This window comes from Anopheles gambiae, chromosome 3, assembly GCF_943734735.2.
Source record: "Anopheles gambiae chromosome 3, idAnoGambNW_F1_1, whole genome shotgun sequence".
Lineage (NCBI taxonomy): Eukaryota > Metazoa > Arthropoda > Insecta > Diptera > Culicidae > Anopheles > Anopheles gambiae.
The window spans coordinates 75,405,827-75,425,924 of NC_064602.1; the positions used below are offsets into that span (position 1 = coordinate 75,405,827).

Consider the following 20,098-nt stretch of genomic DNA (forward strand, 5'->3'; position numbering starts at 1 on the left):
GCGCGAGCATTAAAACTTAATCGACGTACAGAATGGACCACCACCACAGCTGAAAAAGGGATCGACGAAAATACAAAACAAAACGTGGAAAATATTCCTTTTTCTTTCATGCTTTCACACGCTTACCTCAAATGGCGCGCCACTTGTCCACTTTGCAGAGGGCTTAGAAATTAATTAACCTAGAATTAGGCGGCAAACTTCCTTCTACCCACAACTTGCCAGATTTCTCAGCCACCAACAATGCCAGCAGTGGAAGCAAAAATCACAGAATAATCGAGTTTTTCGGAGGGGGGTGCACTTCATTGTTTAACACCTCCAAGTGCAAACAAATCCTTCCAAGTGCTGTGATGCGGGGTCGGAGGGATCGGCAAGTGAAAGTGAAGTTAGCGAATCGTTTCTTTCCCGCTGAGACGGCTGGATGCTATTAGTTGTCGTTATTATTTTCATTTATTACTTCTCGCTTCACCACTCCACATCATGACGCCCATCTTTACATAATTGTTTTCGTGTTTTTTATGATTTTTTGTCATCTTTTCTTTCTTTTCATTTGTTTTTTTTTTCATTCTTGCTTTACTTTTCTACTGTACTGCGCTGTGTGTGTGTGTGTTTTGTTTGATTTCTTCCTAACTTTACTCTGCTTGTCCTTAAACAAATAATAACACAATTGGGTTGTTGTTGTTGTTGACGCTTTCCTTTTTCATCTCATCTCCTGATGCGATTTCTTACTTTCCTGTTGTTGATGTGTATTTTTTTTTGTTCATCTTATGTTCATTCATTTTCTTTTTAATCTTTTTTACTTTTTACCATTCAAAAACAACTTGTCTTACTTCTGTTTTTTCTCTCTTATTTAGACTCTCTACAACACTACCGCCACCTAACCACGACCAGCCTGCGGCGGGAATATGATTTTGTTTCTTTGTTTTTTATGTTATTTACGCGTTTTATGCGTTTGTTTTTGTGTCTGTGTGTGTGTTTATTTTCAAGATGCCCATATTTGTTTACTTACTTTCACTCTCTCGCAAACCACTTTACTTGTTCGCTAAAATTGTTAATTTTACAACTCACTAAGCACAATTCGAGAAGACCCTCGGAGGGTTTTTGTTGGTGTTTTACCGCTCCGGCAGTATGCTTCTTTGTTTTTTTTTTTACTATTTTAACCGTGTTTCTGTTTTGCTGTTTTACTGCAATTCCCATTCAATTTGAGCTTCATTTATCGGGTTTCTTGAAGCTTTCCTGTTTTCTTGGGGGCTCGAGTTTCTATTTACATGCCAGCGCTTCTTCTTGCCCTCGCTCACGCTATGTACACACTCACTCACTTCTCCGGTTCGGTCCGTACAACGAACACCGATACCGACGGGGGTTGCACCTGATTTTTCGCGACAGTTTTACCACTCGCACTCGGATTGGTGGGTTATGCCTAAAACTTATAACATTCACCTTCGCCAGATCGCCGGAATCCTCGGCTCGAATGTAAGGACGAAGCCTCGAGAAGCAAAGCTTACAGCCACCGCTCGAACTATATCTTGTTCATTGTTTTTTTTTTACATTAATCTCCCATCTACTTTTGCCATTTTTGCTGAACCCATTCTACTAAACTTCTGTGCAGCTAACATTCATGCTAATCCGAACCCACTGGGGGGGTGCGTGCACTACCAGCCACCCCGCCCCTCTTCTAAACATAATTCTTCATAATTCATAATCGATTAACTAGGAATTAGGTAATATACATACACACGGGCGCCTAATGATGAAAGGCTTGGGGAAAGCATAAATGTGTGGCCTCTGTGCCTCCTCCAAAACCAAAGCGCCAAAATGCCAAAATGGTTTGGGTAGAGGGGGTTGGAACGTTGTAATTATAAAACAAAAACGAAAAATGCTGACCATCCACAGCACCGTCCAGCAAATAATTTAATTTACCGTACCTTACTCACGAAAACAAAACTATTTAACACTACAAAACAACAATTGCTTCTCGATCCCCGCTGTTTGCCGGTTGGAACAGTTCTTACAAACAGATAAATATCTTACGAGCCGTGTACGAGTCCCTTGTAAACTGCCACCAGGATATGATCGGGTTGAGGGGAACAGCCTGACCCTGATTGGCTCTAGAGCCTGCCGATTGTGTTGCTGTGTGTGCCGTCATATAATGCTGGAATTCTGTGTGTCTGTGTTGATTATTGTGATTGCTGCTGCCTTGCGCTTTTAATACTGATCGGTTGATAGTTCCTGAAGCGGGGATGGTGGATGGTGGATCCTTCCCTCCTCCCCCCTGTGTTTTACTATTGTCAAAATTGCTTCCAGACATTGCCTGCATTGCATTGCCCACACACCACGATTGCCCTCTGCTCGTGTCCCTGTGGCATTCATTCCCTCATCTTCCCATTGCATTGCAACGACGTGGTGGTGATTACGTCATCTTCTAGTAATTTGCCCTCCACCAGACCCGGACTTTGGACCAATTTGATTTACGAGCGCTTCGGGTCGGTTTGACATTTTGTAATAAGCAAATAGCTCGAAGCGAACCCAGCTCACTGCTGGCGCCATACATGCGTCAGCGAACGAAATTAAACATTACACCGTGTGTATGTGAGTCACCGAAATTGAAACTGTGGCGCCTGGCCAATGGTTGTCCAAATGCACAACCAAACGCAACAAGTGAAATGCACGCCTCTCGGAGCCTCTCATTATGCACGCCTAACCGGGTTTTGTCAACGAGCTCTGGCGACCATTCGCCCAAGTCCCAAGACAGTGCGTGCCGTTTGGCGTAAACAAACGTGCGCCAAAAGGTCACGGCACACACTTTCGGCGTGTCTGGGAGTGCAAAATACAAACCACACATTGCAACGCGAAAGGAAGAAGCGGAAGAAACCCCCTGCTGAACTTTACTTTCCCCTACAGTCCCTCGTCACGTCTCGCACGACGACACTCTGCCCTTGGGTCTCCGTTTGGGTCGCTACAAAATAAATTAAAACTCTTCCTGCTCCCGATCCGCAAGATAACAACCGTGATAAGATGCTGCCGCTAGCAGGACCTGCTGTGCCTGGGAGGAACGGGAATGCTGCTGGTGAGCGCTCCTATTCCCCAACCGCACTTACCACACCAGGCCCTCGCTCTGCATGTTCTGCGACTCGGAGAAGTTGCCGGACGTCAGGAACTCCACTGGACTGCCGCCGCCACCGCCGCCGCCGCCGGGCCGGGAGGGTGCATGTGGACCACCGCCACCGCCGCCACCTCCACCACCACCACCACCGCCACCACCACCAACACCTCCGCCCATCATCCCGTCCGGTCCGTGTCCTTGCTGGGGTCCGCCCGGTCCGCCCGGTCCACCCATAAATCCGCCAGGACCACCGCCCGGCCCGCCGGGACCACCCGGTCCGCCGAGCATTCCACCGGGGCCACCGTCCGGACCGGCCATGCCGAAGTCGCCTACCATTGGGATCGGGTGATCCATGGGTCCTCCTGCATCGGTGAAAAGCCTGTCATTAACACCGCACTGTTATTTGCAACCGAAACGTGGGGGAGGGGGTGTGTGGAAAGGAAAAAGGGGGAGGTTTTTTGCACACTTACCGGGACCGCCGAACGGCATCGGGCCTGCGCCCGGGTGTCCACCGAAGAATGGCGCGTCGTGCGGATGGAACGGGGGCCCACCGTACCCGAAGTCGAACTTGCCGTCCGCGGCAAAGTACGGGAAGCCGGGCTCGTCCAGCCCGCCGGGCGACAGGTTCATCGGGAAGCCGCGCATCTTCCGGGCGCCGCCGAAGAACGGACCGCGGCCCATGCTGGTCAGCTGCTTCAGCCGCCGCTCCTTGGAGCGTTTGTTCTGAAACCAAACCTGCGGGAGGGAAAGCGAGAAGCGAGTTCCGATTAATTCTGAGCTGTTCGATCGGTGCTCGGGAAATCGAAGAGTATAATAATCGCATTAGGATCACACTTTGTTGCGTAGCGACACTAAATGACAGGTTGCCGATAAACATCTCAATACCGAAAGCCAGTATCATTGCTGACTGTAAAGTGCGATAGTGCTTAAGGGCTTAAATGGCCGCTTAACGATTAATTTACGTTAAGGAGCTTACCGCGATCAATGGCAAGTGTCGGCATGTTTAATATCGCTCTAAGGTTATGTTTGTCAGTCTCTGATATCTCTGAGTTACGTCTGAGTCTCTGGTCTCTTTGAAAAGAGAATATTTGCTTTCATAGTTCCTTTATATTCCTGAGTTTTTCTCTTCCACCCATTCTATGTTCGTTCTATATTCCCTACCTCTACAAGTCACAGCTCGTACTGCCATAATGAACCCTTGCTAAACTGTTGCCGACAAAAATACTACCACTGATGAGTTCTATGTAATAGCTTGTTCATGTAGGCAATATTCTAGATTAGTACATCTTAAGTCTCTTTCAAACATTGTCTTTTTGAGATTAAGAAGAAAATGTAAGTAGAAGAAGAAGACAATTTAATGTACAAAAATGAAAAAATAACTACTACATTGGTGTGAGTGCTCGTAGTAATTTAAAATAATATATCATTTTTAGAAGCATATTTAAATTTTACTCTGTATTTTTCAAAATTGGAGTAATTTTCTCCAGCATTTGCAACAGCACTGTCCTAAATTTCATAAATATATCTTGTTTTGAACAATGCTTTTGAATTGCAAATAATAACCACTTGGATGATAGCTATAACGTTGACAACAGATTTAACTAAGATTCGAACGTGCGACCTACGCTGTGACGGCCCCGAACAAATGCCACGACACTATCGGCTCCGCTCATTATCATTGAGCTGTTACCGCCAATAAAAGCTCTCGTGCGATCATCTTATCAAATTATCATTCCACGCCACACTGTCCAATTGAAGCCCTGCTGTTCGAACACTACTCGTATCCTCCCCGGGTTTCGTAATTCACACAAAAATATGTGACAAATATTAACTACAATCATTATGACACACACATGCTCATTCTGCTTGTACAATTCATGCTTATGTTCTCTCGCACGCAACCTTCTTCTTTGTCATTGTTTCCTCTCATGTTCAGATATTTTCATACATGTTTTGGCCCAAACGACCTTCTCACCCGATCGATATGGACATTATCACATCATGACTCGTAATCTACTGTCGCCCGAATCGGTCGAGCCCGTTTTGGCGGGCGGTCGGAATTGCAAGCACCGAACGCGATCGTACGTTCTCCCCCGGCCCAAGCCCCGGCAAGGGATTAGTGCCGGCTCTTGTCAAGCAGAGAATAAAATTAGCATAACAAAAAACCGGTGACAACAATGCCGCTGACGCTGCCGCGCGTCGACCGAGCCCCGGTGCGGTTCGAGTACCCCGCGACTGGAACTAATTTTTAACGACTCCTTTTTCCGGCTCCGGGCAGGCAGAAGCAGACTGGGGACCGGGAGACATTTGTGGCCGCAACAGAATGGGATGGTGAGACTTGTGAGAACGATGCCGCCTTTACGGCATGCAAGCACATATGGGAGAGACACACAAACCTTACCGGCGCACTAAATGTCCACCGGCTGACCGATCAATAAAAAATCTCAAAGAGTCAATAAAAATCGGGAAAACGGTCCCCGTGCCGACCGACCCCTCCTCGGTGTGCACTCCCGTTGTGCCGAAGAAGCCGTCCAGCCGCCGCATTGTCACCCGCGTGTCATAATGAGGGAACTGATGCGGCGGCGAACGATGATGATGATGATGATGATGATCTTCTGACGGAACCCCGGTGCGGCCAGCGCGAATGTCCACGAGTCGCGTGAATAAAATCAATGAAATGATGACTTTCCAATGGTTTACGGCACCGGCGTGCAAGCGGCAAGCGGGGGCCACCTTTAACGGGCGCGTTTTATTTGCCGCGGCCCGGTCTTTTTTTTGCCTCCGAGCGGCGGCTTTTGCCGCTTGCTCGCCACACCCTGCCGAACTGCTGTGTCGAGAGCTTCCCGTTGCCGCTAATGCCGCTAAATGTTGCCGCCACTGCTGCTGCTGCTGCTGCTGCTAGGGGACTGCCGATGCTGCTGTTGTCGATTATTATTAACATCATCGAAAACATAAGCACCCCCCGGGGGGAAATTGGACGTTTTGTTCGGCACAACACGACACAGCATTCACCACCGGCACTGACACACACGGACGTGATTTTGCGCTTTCGCCTCGATGATCGAGGCTGTGGTGAAAGAGTCTTCGGCCTTTTAACACAACATTCTGGATGATTTGTCCCGCCGGACGGAGAAGACGGAACATCAGAACGGCTTTTGGGACGCGTGTTTATGTGACTATGTGTGTATGTGTGTGTTCGTTTTGGGTTGTTTATTATTTATGACTCCACGGTCGGCGCACCGGTCAGTTTCGGTCATCAAAAAGCTTAAGATGCTCTCGGACGGTATACGTCCGCGCGATCAAACATAATTTTATGTCTGGAAGAATGTATTTTATTTCTGTGTTTTACGATCGTCATTTTTTTTTGCTTTCGTTATTTCTGTGGCTTTGACTCCAGGAAGAAAATAACCGATTTTCAACCACTAATCACCCCGTTTTGCGATAAAAATTAGGCTCATTCCATTCATAACGTTCTAGCCAGCGCAGCGCTGGTCTATCGATCGTGTTCGGGGAAACGATTCACCTGGCCCGTCACATGAGAACAGGTCCCAAAATGAGTTGGAAACGGTTTGCTCAAAAAACGGCTACAATTTAACCCAATCTACCGGAAGATTTATAGCCCCTAGACGTGAGCAATTCCGAATACCCAATATCTTTTCTTCCGGTTTCTGCCAAAGCATCTCAGCGTTGCATTAGTCACAGAAGAATTCTACCGCGAACGAAGATCATCAAACGACACTTTGGGGTCATCATCTCGTGGTAAATTTCAAACACCCAATATAACCAAGCCAAAAGCTCTCCAGAAAAACGTGGAAGCGATCGCACAGCGAAGCCACAGCTACCTCACAACCGCACCGCGAACAACAACTGGTGGCCACAACTGGTGGCCAAAACATGCAACACATGCTGTGTTTGAACCGTTCCTTCATGCTCTCCGATCATCCTCCATCTTCCGCAACTCCTCCAAAACACCGTCTTGAAGCGAAACATACACACAAATCACCCCGTCATCGTTCATCGGCTGTCTATCGGCAACCGGGCCCTACAGCAATCCGTCACCTCCGAGAGGAAACATCAACTCCGCACCGTGGCTGCCGGACATCATAAAACCTTGAAGTCGCTGTGTGTGTGCGCCGAGAATGGCCCAAACGGCACTGCATGCTAAACCACAACCACACTCAACCCCCCCGGTTGGATGACTTTTCGTGTACGCGGAGGTTTCGGTACGCCCCGGGAGATCACCGGTAGGTTGCGCCCATCAGAAAACAGGCAAAAAAAGCAGGGCAAGAATTGGTTACGCCACCAGGCGCGAGAGCCACGACCCGGACGGAGTAACGCCATTACGGCCTAGCGGCCTAGCAGCAGTAGGTAGCGAGCCGAATTGTGTCCGCCGGTTGCTCGTGAGGATGATGCGGACAAGCTCCACATATCAACCGCCGGAACTCTGAAGCTCGATTTGAATGCTCCGCGTGTCCGAGTGTTACCCACTCCTCCAGAAGGTGAATCTTCCGCCATCGCCGGACCAAGAATCTTTGTTTTTTTCTAGCTGCCAACATGAGCTTGCAAAAAAAAGAAACCGTGGGGGCAAAACAGAAATACACTTCTTTTTTGCCCTCATTTCCCCATCTCGCTTTATTTCTTCTAGCCCTCTAGCCTCGCTGTAAGCCGCCTTTTGACTTCTTGACTCTTATCGAACGATCTGTTACGCTTCGGACGCGCTACACCCCGGGGTCGGCGCAGTGTTCTCTCCAATGCCCCGGGCACCCGGGCGTATCTTGGCGGGATCTTGGATATCGTTCGACGCTACAAATGCCATGACTTCAACACCTTTCAATCGAATGATTGTGATTGCGTTCGGGAAACACGTCTTTTCTTCACACGACACACACACACTGGTGGAGGCAAATGTCATAGCAAAGCTCTCTCTCCCTCCCTCTCCCGGCCTCTCCTGATTCTTCCAGTTCTTCCAGTGTGTCCAATCCACTGCGGACGACTCAATGCAGCACAACTCGCGCGATGGAGACTCCCGCTGGTTTCTCAAGGTTGGAAAATGATGCGCAGCCCGTAATGATGAGCAAATGGTGATAACAATTTCCCAACCATCCTCCCAACCCGTTTCACACTGCAGCCTTTACGGATAGAAGCGTGGGAGCTTCAGATGAGGGCGTGAAAAAAAGACACCATGTCGGCTGGGGTTTAATTCAGTTTAAAACTCACGTTCGCCGTTTCGTCGGCAGACATAAATATAGAATTGAAGGCAACACTAATTGAATGTAAAAATGCAACTAAGGTGCTGTGCTGCATATAACTATAAACTTTATCTGACAAGACACACGTACACAATCACAATCATCAAGTGCACATTCGCAGTAATGCATTCTAAAAGCTATAAATTATAGACAATCGTAACTCTCTTACGCATCGAATGCTAATTAGAACGTTTATCACATTATCTCTGCGCTTTACACCGTGTTATCACTCGAGTGAAACTGACAGTATGTGAGTGAGTGTGATTTACACTTAATTGCCTATGTTCACTATCACTTAGCGCCAGGTTGTTGTTTTTTTTTTCTTTTTAATTAATGACAGCATTTCATGGACTTTTAGTTAGGCTGTGTGTAATAGTATGTAGATTATGGTTTGTGTTGTAAAGCTACACTTATTTAATTTGCGTTTGTTTCTTCCATAGATTGAATTATTTTTATGCCTCAAAATTATCAAAACTTTGCCTACAAACGAAACAATACATTAAAAAAACAGACCTCAAAATTGAATTGAATGATTGATTGTTGTTTGGGCTTTTGTTTTTGGCCTCCGAGCTTTCTCAGAAGATGTTGTGCCCTAATTAATTTGCAAACCTAACGTTTCTTTTTCTCTCTTCTACCAATAAATCACTTCCAGCAAAAGGCAAAAAATGATTGTTTTCTTTTCATTTCATACTGGCGCTTACCTTCTGCAAAAGGTTTGCTACACTGCTTAAAGACCCATCGCAGTTGAGTATAAAAAAAATAGAGCAATCATCCGGCAACTCGGCCACGAATCGATTCTGAACCATTTCGCCCCCGTTTTGCACACACACACACACAATGGAAAGCATAAACGATCGAACGATGCAACGGCGTGTAATCCCTTGCAGGCAAATCTCTTCCCCGAAAGCCCAACCGAACCGAAGCAACTTTGACCCCGTGAGCGCTAACCTTTTGCCGCTTTCTAACTGCGAATGATGCGCGAGATTGCGCGAGGAGCGATCGCCGTAAAGTGGAGTGCAATTGCCGCACGGCCTGCCCCGAGCTAACGGCTGTTTTTGTAGCCCCTTAGGCCACTCGTTTACTGGAACGATCTGCAGCGTGGAGCAGCAGCAGCAGCAGCAGCAGCGCAAACCAGTCCCCACTTGGAGGCGCTGGGTAAGCCTCGGAGGGTTGGATTTTATGATCCTTTCGCTCTGCATCACCACATCGCTGCCTTGAATTATTACACGTTTTGTTCTGCGATGGTCCGAGATGGCTTACAGCCAACAGTTTACGAGTGAAGAAATCCCGAAAATAAAAAGCTTTTCGTACTCTACGCGGTAGTTTGTTCGGAAGGTCTTTCAAGTGGTACAGTCGCACTGCCACTGCAACGGTGCCCGAGATGTCTCACTAAGTTTATTGCACAGTTTACACTGTCCCAGCAAACACGCCGCAAACCAGAACCTATAACAAGGCACGGGTGCCTGTTGTTCTATGTCAGTGTCAGCACTTCCAAACGAACCACTCTCCAACTCCAACAGTCCTCGTGGAAAGAATTATTGCTCCACAAATCCTTGACATATTTGTGAGCGTGCAGCAGCAGTCCAGCGGGAGTGAAATTTTTGCATGTCTAATGATGATTTAAAGCACGGCTCAGGTCACCGACCGTCCGTTTGTGCCCCCTCAGCCCTTGGCACTACACGACCGAAACTGTGCACAACGCGAAAGCGTAAAACTCACATTATTTTGACAGGCTATAATAACGATCGATAAATTATGTGTCGTTGGTCTCGCGAGGGTCTCGTCCTCGGCGGTAGCTGCCCTTCCGGCGTGGATGAAGGGAATCCGTCCGTCAGTTGTCGTCGACCGGCGGGCTCTAGCCCTTTGCTCGCTTTGATCCTTTGTCGGGCTATGTCCCTGACCCCCGGGGGGAGAATGAGGACAGAGTGGACGAGGAGGGGAGTCTATTTTCCCGGGGTTTTAGTCTAATCAAAATCATGTTAAAGAGCGAGCGAGAGCCCGCTGGATGGACTGACGGATGATACGGTGAAGCCACTTTCAATTTCACAGTTCAATTCGTTCGTGCTCATCTGTGCACAGAACTAAACGACCAGTTTTTAACCGGACAGGGACACTAAGCTCGACACGAACACCACACAAAAAAACCGTGCCGTCACACTAACACACGAGAGAGTCCCGGATCACTCACAGCTCGCGGTTGAGAAATACGGTTTTTGGAGAACAGAAGAGCACCAAAAAAAAAAGCATCGAATGGAACGAAACCCAGTCGAACAGTGACATGTGTCGGGCACGCCCTTCACCGCTGACCCAGCAGGATACCGGAGGGTCGGGCAAGCCTGCAGCGGCAGCAACGGCAAGACCCTCTCAAAGCCCCGCGGGCTGTTGTTGAGCATAAGGCACCGTGAGCGGGAGAATTCTCCTACTTTTTTTTTGTTTTGTTTTGCCGCACACCGTACCGAGCGTGGATCGTTTGTAACACCTGTCAAAAATGTTAACTATGAGATACTGACGCGAGAAGCTGCGAAACGATACACGATGCGCCGTGGACACACACGCGGCATAGCTGCGGGATTTCGCCGTTCCGAACAGCGGCCAACCAACCAACCAGTCGTGACCAGGGCAGAAGGGATAGCACGGTGAGAACCACCCTTCTCTCAGCGGTCAGCATTTCCCATATTCCCTGTACGCTGTTCGGGAGATGCCAGGTTCGGGATGCCATACTGTGGTGAAGGTTTTTTTGCGTTCCGAACTAAAGGTTTGAAAGGCTACAACAGCTCATATTTCTTGGCGAAATTCCTGACGTCAGAATTTATGACAACAAATCTGTGTTAAACGAGCATCGGTTGAGACGGGGGTGTGCGGAACAGCGACAGTACAGCAACAAAAAACCACAAAAATGCCCCTAAACGGATTGGTCATTAGAAACAAGGCTGCGGATGTGTTACTTTGTGCTACACGTCCTGGGATGTTAATAAAAAAAAACACACACACACACACAAACACAGGAACACTCATAAGCGTTAAAGTTCTTCCAAGAAATAGTTGAGTGCGTTACATTCAGCGCTACACTGCAAAGTAGGTGGAAAGTTCAAATCTAGATGGCCTTCGAAATGATTCATTGAGCATTTTTTCCAGTAGAAGATGTTGCACAACTTGTTTTTCCACGAAAATATTAAAGGATTTCTAACAAAATGTGGAATGTTGATTATAACTAAACTATGTAAAGTGGATTACTAATATCCTAATAACTAATAATCCGCCCGGAGTCGGAGTTATCCAAAGTCGTAATCGTCCGGGTCAGAGTCGTTCTGAGTCTTCTGAAGTCCTCCAGAGGCGTCCAGAGTCAACTGGAGTCTATTGGAGTCGCTCGGAGTTTTTGGTGTCGGAGTCGTCCGGAGTCGATCGGAGTCAACCTGAATCGGAATTGGTCGGAATCAACTGGAGCCGTCCGGGGCAATGTGCTTGTGATTAGGCATTTCATTTTGTTGTGTTTTTTGGCTTTCCCGTAACGCGTGTATTTCGTTTTCAGGTCTTTGCTTCAAAGGCCCACGTCGACCTACCTACTGGAGTAGGTTTCGAAGTGATCGGTGTTGGTTCGGAGTCGACTACAGATTTTTACCAATTTTAATCAACATTAGCCCAAAGTCTCATAAGTAGTGTAGGGCAGAAAAAAGGAGGCTAATCCAATTAAAAACATCCAAAATATTAAGAAAGACTCAAAAAGCACACTAAAAGTAATGTTAAAAGAATTGCGTTTATTTTGAAACACAAAACCTCTATTCAAAACGCATCCTTCCATCTTCACAACCACTGCTACAACAATTGATCGATTATTGTTTCGAAAACCCCCTTCAGTTGTCTCGCTGTTGTCTACACCATCAACAAAATGATACATTAAGCCACGGACCAACCAGCAGCCCGCGCGAATCGTCCGTGCCCGTCGTCGCTCAAAATTCACGAACTGAATGAATAATTGCATATCTTCTCCCACCGTCCTCCAGCTTCCCACTTTCCTCAGCTGCCCACCCAGCTGTGTGACTGTGTGCGCGCCCACCGATTATGATGTAAACATCGTCCATCGTTCTGCTGGGCGCACCCAAAATGAGCCACGGTAACGGCTAGCCGATTCGCCTCGCGTGGAAAGCGTGGAAGCTGCCTCCATTGCATCACGGTGCAACTTCTATATAATTATATCCTTCCGTACAATCGGCTGATGCTGCTGCCGTTACTGCTGATGCTGCTGCTGCTGCTGCCGCCGACGGTACTGCCCAAGAAGAAAAGGGCGTGAACGATCAAGGACCTAGAGCATCACGGAACGAACCACCGAGGACCGAGCAAAATGATGCAGCACAAGAGACGACCAGGGCCACATCAAACACAAAAGAAGCAACAAAAAAAAGGCACAGAGCGAGCGAGATAAAATCGCAAAAATGGAAGAAAATCCATCCCTCAGTGAGAGCTCGTCTGTCGTCTGTACGCTGCACATACACACAACACGAGAAGCCTTCCTTTCCCGCACACGGAAACCACCTGAGACGGTTGAGACGGTCGAAGTCGCTCCGATCTTGCTAGCGGTGGATAAAATTGTCCCCCAACCCGTTGCTTGCATGATTTTACACCACAAACGAAGAGCTGAACTCTGAGCACAAGCGGGGAAGGGTTGGCGCATAACCCACCTTCAATATCCTTCTTGCCGGTTGCACGAAACGGCGAACACGATTTTGGTTGGAAAAATCGAACCGCAGGGAAAAGGGGGAAATGTAAAAAAGAAAGAAAAGCTTGATAGAAGTACGTTCAAGCGTGAAATTATATACGATAAGATTCTACCACAGCGTGGGGAAGCGAAGACGAAGCAACAGAAACAAGCCCGTGCAAGCGACGGAAGGAAGCGCACCGGGGCAAGAAGATAATCGAAAGACGAAAGACCGAAAAAAGGGGGATGGATGAAATAAAACCACCTCACCACCTCGGCGTCTCTTTCTCCCTCCGCGTGCTCACAGTTTGGCCAAATAACGCCACAGCTAAAAACACAGGCGAAATGCGAATGAATGAACGAACAAAATGGTTCCCTGGTTCGCGTGCAATCGTGATGCACTTTTGCGGCTAAGCGCACCAACCATACTACACACATAATCGGCCCACGGATCAGCCCACGGTTTCTCCAGCTCCGGTGTGTGTTGTACTACTATAAATAAAATCAGCTATCATAATATACCACAACGCGAAGCCATCGCTTTTTACCATCCTCTGCTCCGTGGCAGCGTGAGAAACTGAATGAAAACCGGTCCAATTGCTTGCCGAACGGAGAAGAAGCAAAAAAACGGCACAGAGAGTAGCACAGATCGAACGAAAGCGATCGAGGCGTAGCCCCGTAGCCTACCGCAATAAGTTTGGGCAGTAAATTTCTCATTACGGCGTGAAACAGCCCGGTAATAGTACACCAGTGGTTGGAAAGCCCGTGCTAGCCGCTTCTAATGACAGCCGCACTAGTCAAAAGTGTCACTCGGTAAGTGGGAAAGTCCACCACCAAAAGGCTACCGACCAAAGGCACACAGAGAAACAGATTAGCCGGCCATCCTCAAACAGTGGCTGTGTGCCGGTGGGACTTGTTGCACCTTCTTCTTCTTAAAAAAAAAAAAAACAGTGGCCCGCAGTGCTGATCACGCCCGATCGTGATCCGAGAGCGGATCACATTTCAACCGCCTGACAATGCTTTTCGGCTCACGCGGCACACACCGGAGTCGTGTGTCGTGTGTTTCGGGGTAGCGGTTAGTTGTCGCCCGAAAAAAAAACCAAATGTGTCAAGTGATTTGTCATCGAACCGGGTGCAGCCTTTTTCTTGTCCTCTTTCGTTTCGGTGCCGAGGATACCGGCAGCCAGAAAGGGTCCAGTTACTTTGTGTTGGACCTTGTGCGTCGTTAGTTCGTCGTGGGTAGGCGCGCTCGAAGCCTCATGCCGCATGCTGCGAGGCGAACCCGCATACCGCATCCGTGTGCTGTTTCGTTTTCCTAAATGGTACCGTGCTCGATTATAGAGACATTATAGGTTTTGAATTCGGTGTGACAATCACAGAGCGGTCCAAAACAAAGGCCACTAACGGCTCATTTGAAAGAGTTATTCGGGTGTTGTCAAGACCAAAGGAGATTTCCGCCACAACAGATTATAATTGGTGGCATTGGGGTTCGATAAACATAAATATCAACATCAATTTCGAGAGCATTGTTGAATATTAGACCCATATTTTGATATCAATTTAGTTATGTGCTTCAATATTTGTTTTGATCTCCATCAATAGTGTAACAAGACAGGATGTGATGTTCGATGTGTGAAATAATGCCAAGTTTGTTTTCTGGAACATTACAATAAGCTCTGATCAACAATGATGTAAAGCAAAGTTTCATAACGAGAGTCTCCTCTAAACCAAGGATTGATCTCATGCTCTTCTTTACACCAAACCTACTCGCTTACCATTGCACTATAGCGCCACTCCAATCAGACGCACACTAATACCAAATACAAACAATAACCATATCCATGACTCACTCCTACTGCCACTCCAATGTCAATATGTTTTTTTTGCATTCCAAATACATTTGTGCGCGCTCCACACTCGACGTTTATTCGCCCAAATATCAGCCCCACAGAAGATCTGCAGCAGATCGTTGAAAAGCGATAAATACCATACATAACCAAATATACACGCCATTGTGTACGGGCCCCGTGCGTGGTGACTACTTTGCTGCTACTGTAACTGTGTTCCGGCTTCAGTACCAACCCAACACAGGACAATCCTCCATTATTTGTGGCATCAAGAGGAGAAGAACAAAACAGGAATAAAAAAGGAAACAACAACAAAACGAGAGCACCTTAAACCAACCCAAACGAGATAATCGAGCAAGTGATGGACGATTTATTTTCCCCCTCAACCACTCGGGGCTTTCTGCTTCACCCGGGACAGAGCTTGCCTTATGGTTTTAATATCCACAGGACAGGAAGAGGAGGCTCTCGACTTGGCCCTCGCTAGTCGTTTTGCTGATGGATCCAAATCTCGTTTTCGGAAAGCATGAATGATTTTCGTCAAATTCGTCGAACGGGCCGGCGCGCGCGAGCACACTGGTGCTGCTCAATTGTGCCGGGACAGTCGTCCACAACCCTTGCGAGTCGTCCCGGGACAGCTCGGGATGCAATTTATCAAATAAATGATGATGAAAGCATCCTTCTCACAGCCCCACAGCTGGACACGGGGAGCCAACGGGGTAAGGTCCTACTGCTGCGGAGGCTGCATTTGTTTTGTTTTGTTTTTTCGTGTACACACACCGAGAGTATTATTGCTCACTCCTTTTTTTTGTGGGACGGTGGGAGCTCTCTATCGTAACGACAAAACCGGCGTCACCGTAATGGGCTTTTGCGTTTGGTTCGTTATGAGTTATGAGGTTCGGTATGAATGCGTACCATTCTCCACCGGGGCGTTTTGGAGCCGCCCGGCGGACGGTTCTACTGGTGGTGGTGCGCACCGTTGTGCGCCATTAGTTTTCGGGGTGAGTATGATGATGAGGTTTCTCGTTGTGGTTAGTTTGTAATGCGTTTTTTTTTTTGAGTCTGTGTGTACGCTGCTGATGTTGGTGAGACTTTTGTTTTTAGCCATCTTCTAGCATTGTGGTCGTTGCGGTTACCCCAGTACTCGAAATTAGTTTCCACTCGTGCGCTTGTCGTTCGTGTTTGGTTGTTGGGCCGGCCAGTTTTTGCTCCCAATTTGCCCCCATAACGTCGCAGTCGCGATCGATCTGGCTAACGATCTTGTACAGTCTGGACGAGATTTTATCGTGAGAACGCAAGAATTGTCTGGCCTTCAGAAATATATTCCACTAAATTCATCAAAACGGATAACTTTTTGTAGAAATGCTCTGAGAATCTTTATTCCAACAATAAAGGCCCATTTCCACACAATAAAATGCACTCAGAAAGTACAAAGCAAATCGGTCTTGGCTCTTAGAAACTTCCTCAACTTCTTTTCTCCAGGGTTGCCACAACAGAAGCCAATCATGGCTCCTCTCTTTCTCCAACCCCTCATTTGCAACGGTTTAACGCCGATCCCGTTTGGCAAAAGCCGCACACAACCAGAACAACAGCACCAACAATATCCTTCCGTCATGCTGGTTTTCGTACCGCATCGTCCAAGGGAACGAATCGGCACCCAATTTTCTCCACTTTTGTAAGTCACTGTAAGCACTGTGTAGTATCGAAAGGCACATTTGCTTGAATACCATGCGTGGTAATCCACTGCGTCATCTTCATCATAATTATCATTATTCAAAGCCTCTCACAACCACACATCAAGTGGTCGAAGTCACCATGAAGTCCAAACTTTTGATGCGTTTTCGGGTAAAAGGTGAAACGCAACCCGGCCAGGGCACCCACCGATATGATTTATGGCTTATTTTCAACCCCGCTGTTCCTCTCCACGCTCCCGGTCCCGGCGAGTTCTAGGTGAACCTTTTTTACGCTGCGGACATGTAGACCGCTATGATAAATAGACATCAGAGACGCTCGGGCACTTTCCGTCCGTGAGGGACGGTATAACCTTTAACGATTGATTGGCCAGGCGCTAGGCGCACTCATACCCACATACACACACACACACACACACACATCGACGAAAAAGAAAGGACAAGGCGCTGAAACGCAAAAAAAGGATTCCCAACGACCACCACTTACCTGTATCACCCGCATCGGCAGTCCCGTCTCCTTCGCCAGCTGTTCCCTTATGTGTCTAGTGGGTTTTGGTGTTTGACTAAATGCGTTCTTCAGCACCTCGAGCTGTTTGGCTTTGATCGTGGTACGCGGTCCCCTTCGCTTCGAGCCGGCCCCATCGTCCGGGCTCTTGTTCTCTGCCTGCGAGTCGCCCCTGCAGTCCGGATCGCCGTCGAGCGAGCCCTGGTCCGAGTCGTCGTGGCCCGTTTTGCTGTCCGTGCTCATGCTCTGCACGGACAGGTCGGACGCGCCGAGCGGTCCGTCGCCGTGGTGCAGACCGGCTGCGCCCGCACCGCCACTGACCAGTCCCGCCAGCACGCCGGGCCTCATCTGGTCCTCCTCGTCCTCGTCTTCCGAGGCTGAACCCATGAGGGAGTCTGCAGGGGAAAAATAAAAGAAAAGCAAGAAATACATAGAACATTAAAGAACAACTGGAACACACAATTGGGGAAGCGCAATGAAAAACCTGCTGCTGATAAACATACATTTCCGTCTTCCCATCCATCTCCCCTCCATACCAGCACAAATGCCACTCGAGGTGAACGAGCAAGTGAGTCGTGAAAATCGATTTTACCCCCGCCCGAAAGAAAAGCCCCGAATCTGTTTTTGCCGTTTGTCAGTGATATCCCCTCCTGTGCCATGTTCCCGTTCAAACCCTATTTTCTTCGTATTTATTTGTGTGTTTTATACGTTTTCCATCTTGCTTTCCTCCTGTCCGAAGCCTTCCCCTTGCAGGGAAAATACACATTTTCCACCCTCACCAAGTCGTGCGAGATGAATGCAGGAAAACCGAGAATGTACGACGATGCCGATGAGAGTAGGGAGGAATCCGTTTAAAATCTCTTTATCAACGGTCCGCATCCGGACGCGCTGCCCTAACCACCATCAAGTAGTTGCCCTAACCACCACCGGAGGCCCTAAACCTTACCCGTAAGGCAAACGCCCAACGATCGCTGTGTATTGTTACAATAAATTGAGTGCGCCCGCTCAAGGACTTCCCGAGGAGAGTGTGCGCTCCCTGCTCGAGTGGTGTCCTCGCGTATGACTGCGTTGCGGCAGAGGGGTTGGCGTGCCTGTTTACCTTGTTGTTTTGCCCACTTCTCGTCCCTAAAACAACAACATGCTGTTCGAGCTGCTGCTGCTGCTACTACCCCGGGGAGAAGGGTAAATTGGCAGTTGTGTGCCAAAGAACGGGAGGAAAAAAAACACAGCCACCTCCACGGTCGGACGCCTCGCCCGTCGCGTATTCGCGTTTTTGGAAAATCGGCGGAAACTTCGCTTCGATCGGAATGTGTGTTGTTGTTTTGTTCGCCAGTAGCAAAAAAACAACGCCATGTAAAAACACTGTTTACACTTGGCTCGGGCACAGTTCCAGATAGATCGAAGACCGGCGCGAAACCTTGGGAACTGCCGCCATCCGGTACGGTGCACATGACGGATTCTCCAACGCAGGCACAACCGACAGCCGGCAAGCGGCCAGACGACGGGAAAGATTGACAATCGGTGTACGGACGTGTAGCGTGTAGGCAAAATATCCCCTCAAGGAGGTACCGCAACTTGCCTCGAGGTGAAAAGCGAACCCCACTCGGCCGCCTCAGAACTTCGGAGGATTGCGTGCCGCACATCTCGCCGCAGCAGTGTGTGCCTGGCTGACACCGCCACCGAACAGCCGCCACGCGAGGGCGGAAGGTTGCGTACTGAAATTGACAGCGTTCAAGTAAACCCTTGCGCCTAGGCTAGTCGGACTTTGACAGCTGCACAGCACAGACACACTGTGTGTGTGTGAGCATGCCTGCCTGCTGCGATCTGCGCCACGGAAACCAACGAAAAGGGTGTCCATATCAAAAGCGCTTCCAAACCCGGAGGGGGGTTCGTCTCTTCACTCCCTCACCCGGTAGTAGAAGTTCCTGTAGAGCTCAGAATTTCTGCAGCAACTGTCCGGAGTACGGGTTGGGGGTTTGCTCGCATTTTTTTCCACTTCCCTGTCCCTCTCCTCCAAAAACTCTACGGCGGGTAAAACTGGGAATAAAACTCGCTCCGAGCCTACTTTAACTGACAGGTTGCTGCGGACTCCACGGTCCTGATCGGCCGACTTGGCCAGTGTTTGAGTGTGAGTGGGGGAAGTGGGCTGTCAGTTGGCTTGTTCGTTTTTGTATTTCCTTTTTGTTTTCGGGTAGCCCCCGTGAGCAAAGAATTTCTTTGCCTCCGTAGCTGCTAGGTTTCGTGCCAACTGTGTTGTGATCGACGACTGTGAGAACCCTGACCCGTCATATCCAGCGTACACGTGAACCCATCAAAAACATTCGTGCTCCTCTCTCTCCCCTACACGGTGTTGGCAAGCCCTGCAGTAAAACCCCCCCGCTCCTGAGGACTTACGACGACGTGCTGCTGCGAGCCGGAACGAATGTGACCTTGGATGTAGTTCCGGGGCGAAATAAAATAGCAAAGCAACAACATTATGTCACTGTACATCGGGTCGAACATATGCTACGGTGCTTTATACACAGACTTTTTTTTCCTGAACGTTGCAAATGACCAAAGTCTTTAACAACACATACCATGGAGTTCCTCATCGAAATTGAGACCGGGTTCTGTACGGCAATGCCCCCGCGGAAGAGGTCATCCATAGGCGAACGCCATGTCGAATGATTGATGAGGTTTGTTTGGATCGTAAAATCTTCATCTTCGAACTGGACAGACTGATCGGATGACGTCCAAAGCCCGTACCCAGTTGATCGTGATCGTTCAACAGCAAACAGACTGCTGCTGCTGCTGCTGCTGAAATCGATTCCAACAGGTGTCGAAAGCAGAAACCCAAACAAATCGCGCGATGAGTCGAAGATTAATTATCTCGCAGCAGCAGTGTGTGAGCACTCGGTGCGCAATGTACGCATGGAGGTTTATTGGGCGGACTTGCCAATGCTTAATGAGCATGGCTTAAAGCCGTAAAAATAACGTGTCAAGTTTATTTGAGTATCTAATTTAGAGGGGGTTTTTT

The 20,098-nt window shown here is 48.4% G+C and overlaps 1 protein-coding gene across 1 annotated transcript in view; it reads right to left on the bottom strand.

Moving 5' to 3' along the window:
• Positions 1-428: 428 nt before the first annotated feature.
• The window catches only part of LOC1270792 (LIM/homeobox protein Lhx1), a 36,124-nt gene continuing 16,454 nt past the window's right edge, over positions 429-20,098 (bottom strand). Inside the window, exons 4-6 of the mRNA XM_309513.4 lie at positions 17,065-17,477; positions 3,571-3,835; positions 429-3,462 (exon numbers count right to left, since the gene is read on the bottom strand). Of these exons, the coding sequence (XP_309513.4) occupies positions 3,092-3,462; positions 3,571-3,835; positions 17,065-17,477 (1,049 nt within the window). The 3' untranslated portion in view covers positions 429-3,091. The remainder of the gene's footprint in view (positions 3,463-3,570; positions 3,836-17,064; positions 17,478-20,098) is intronic.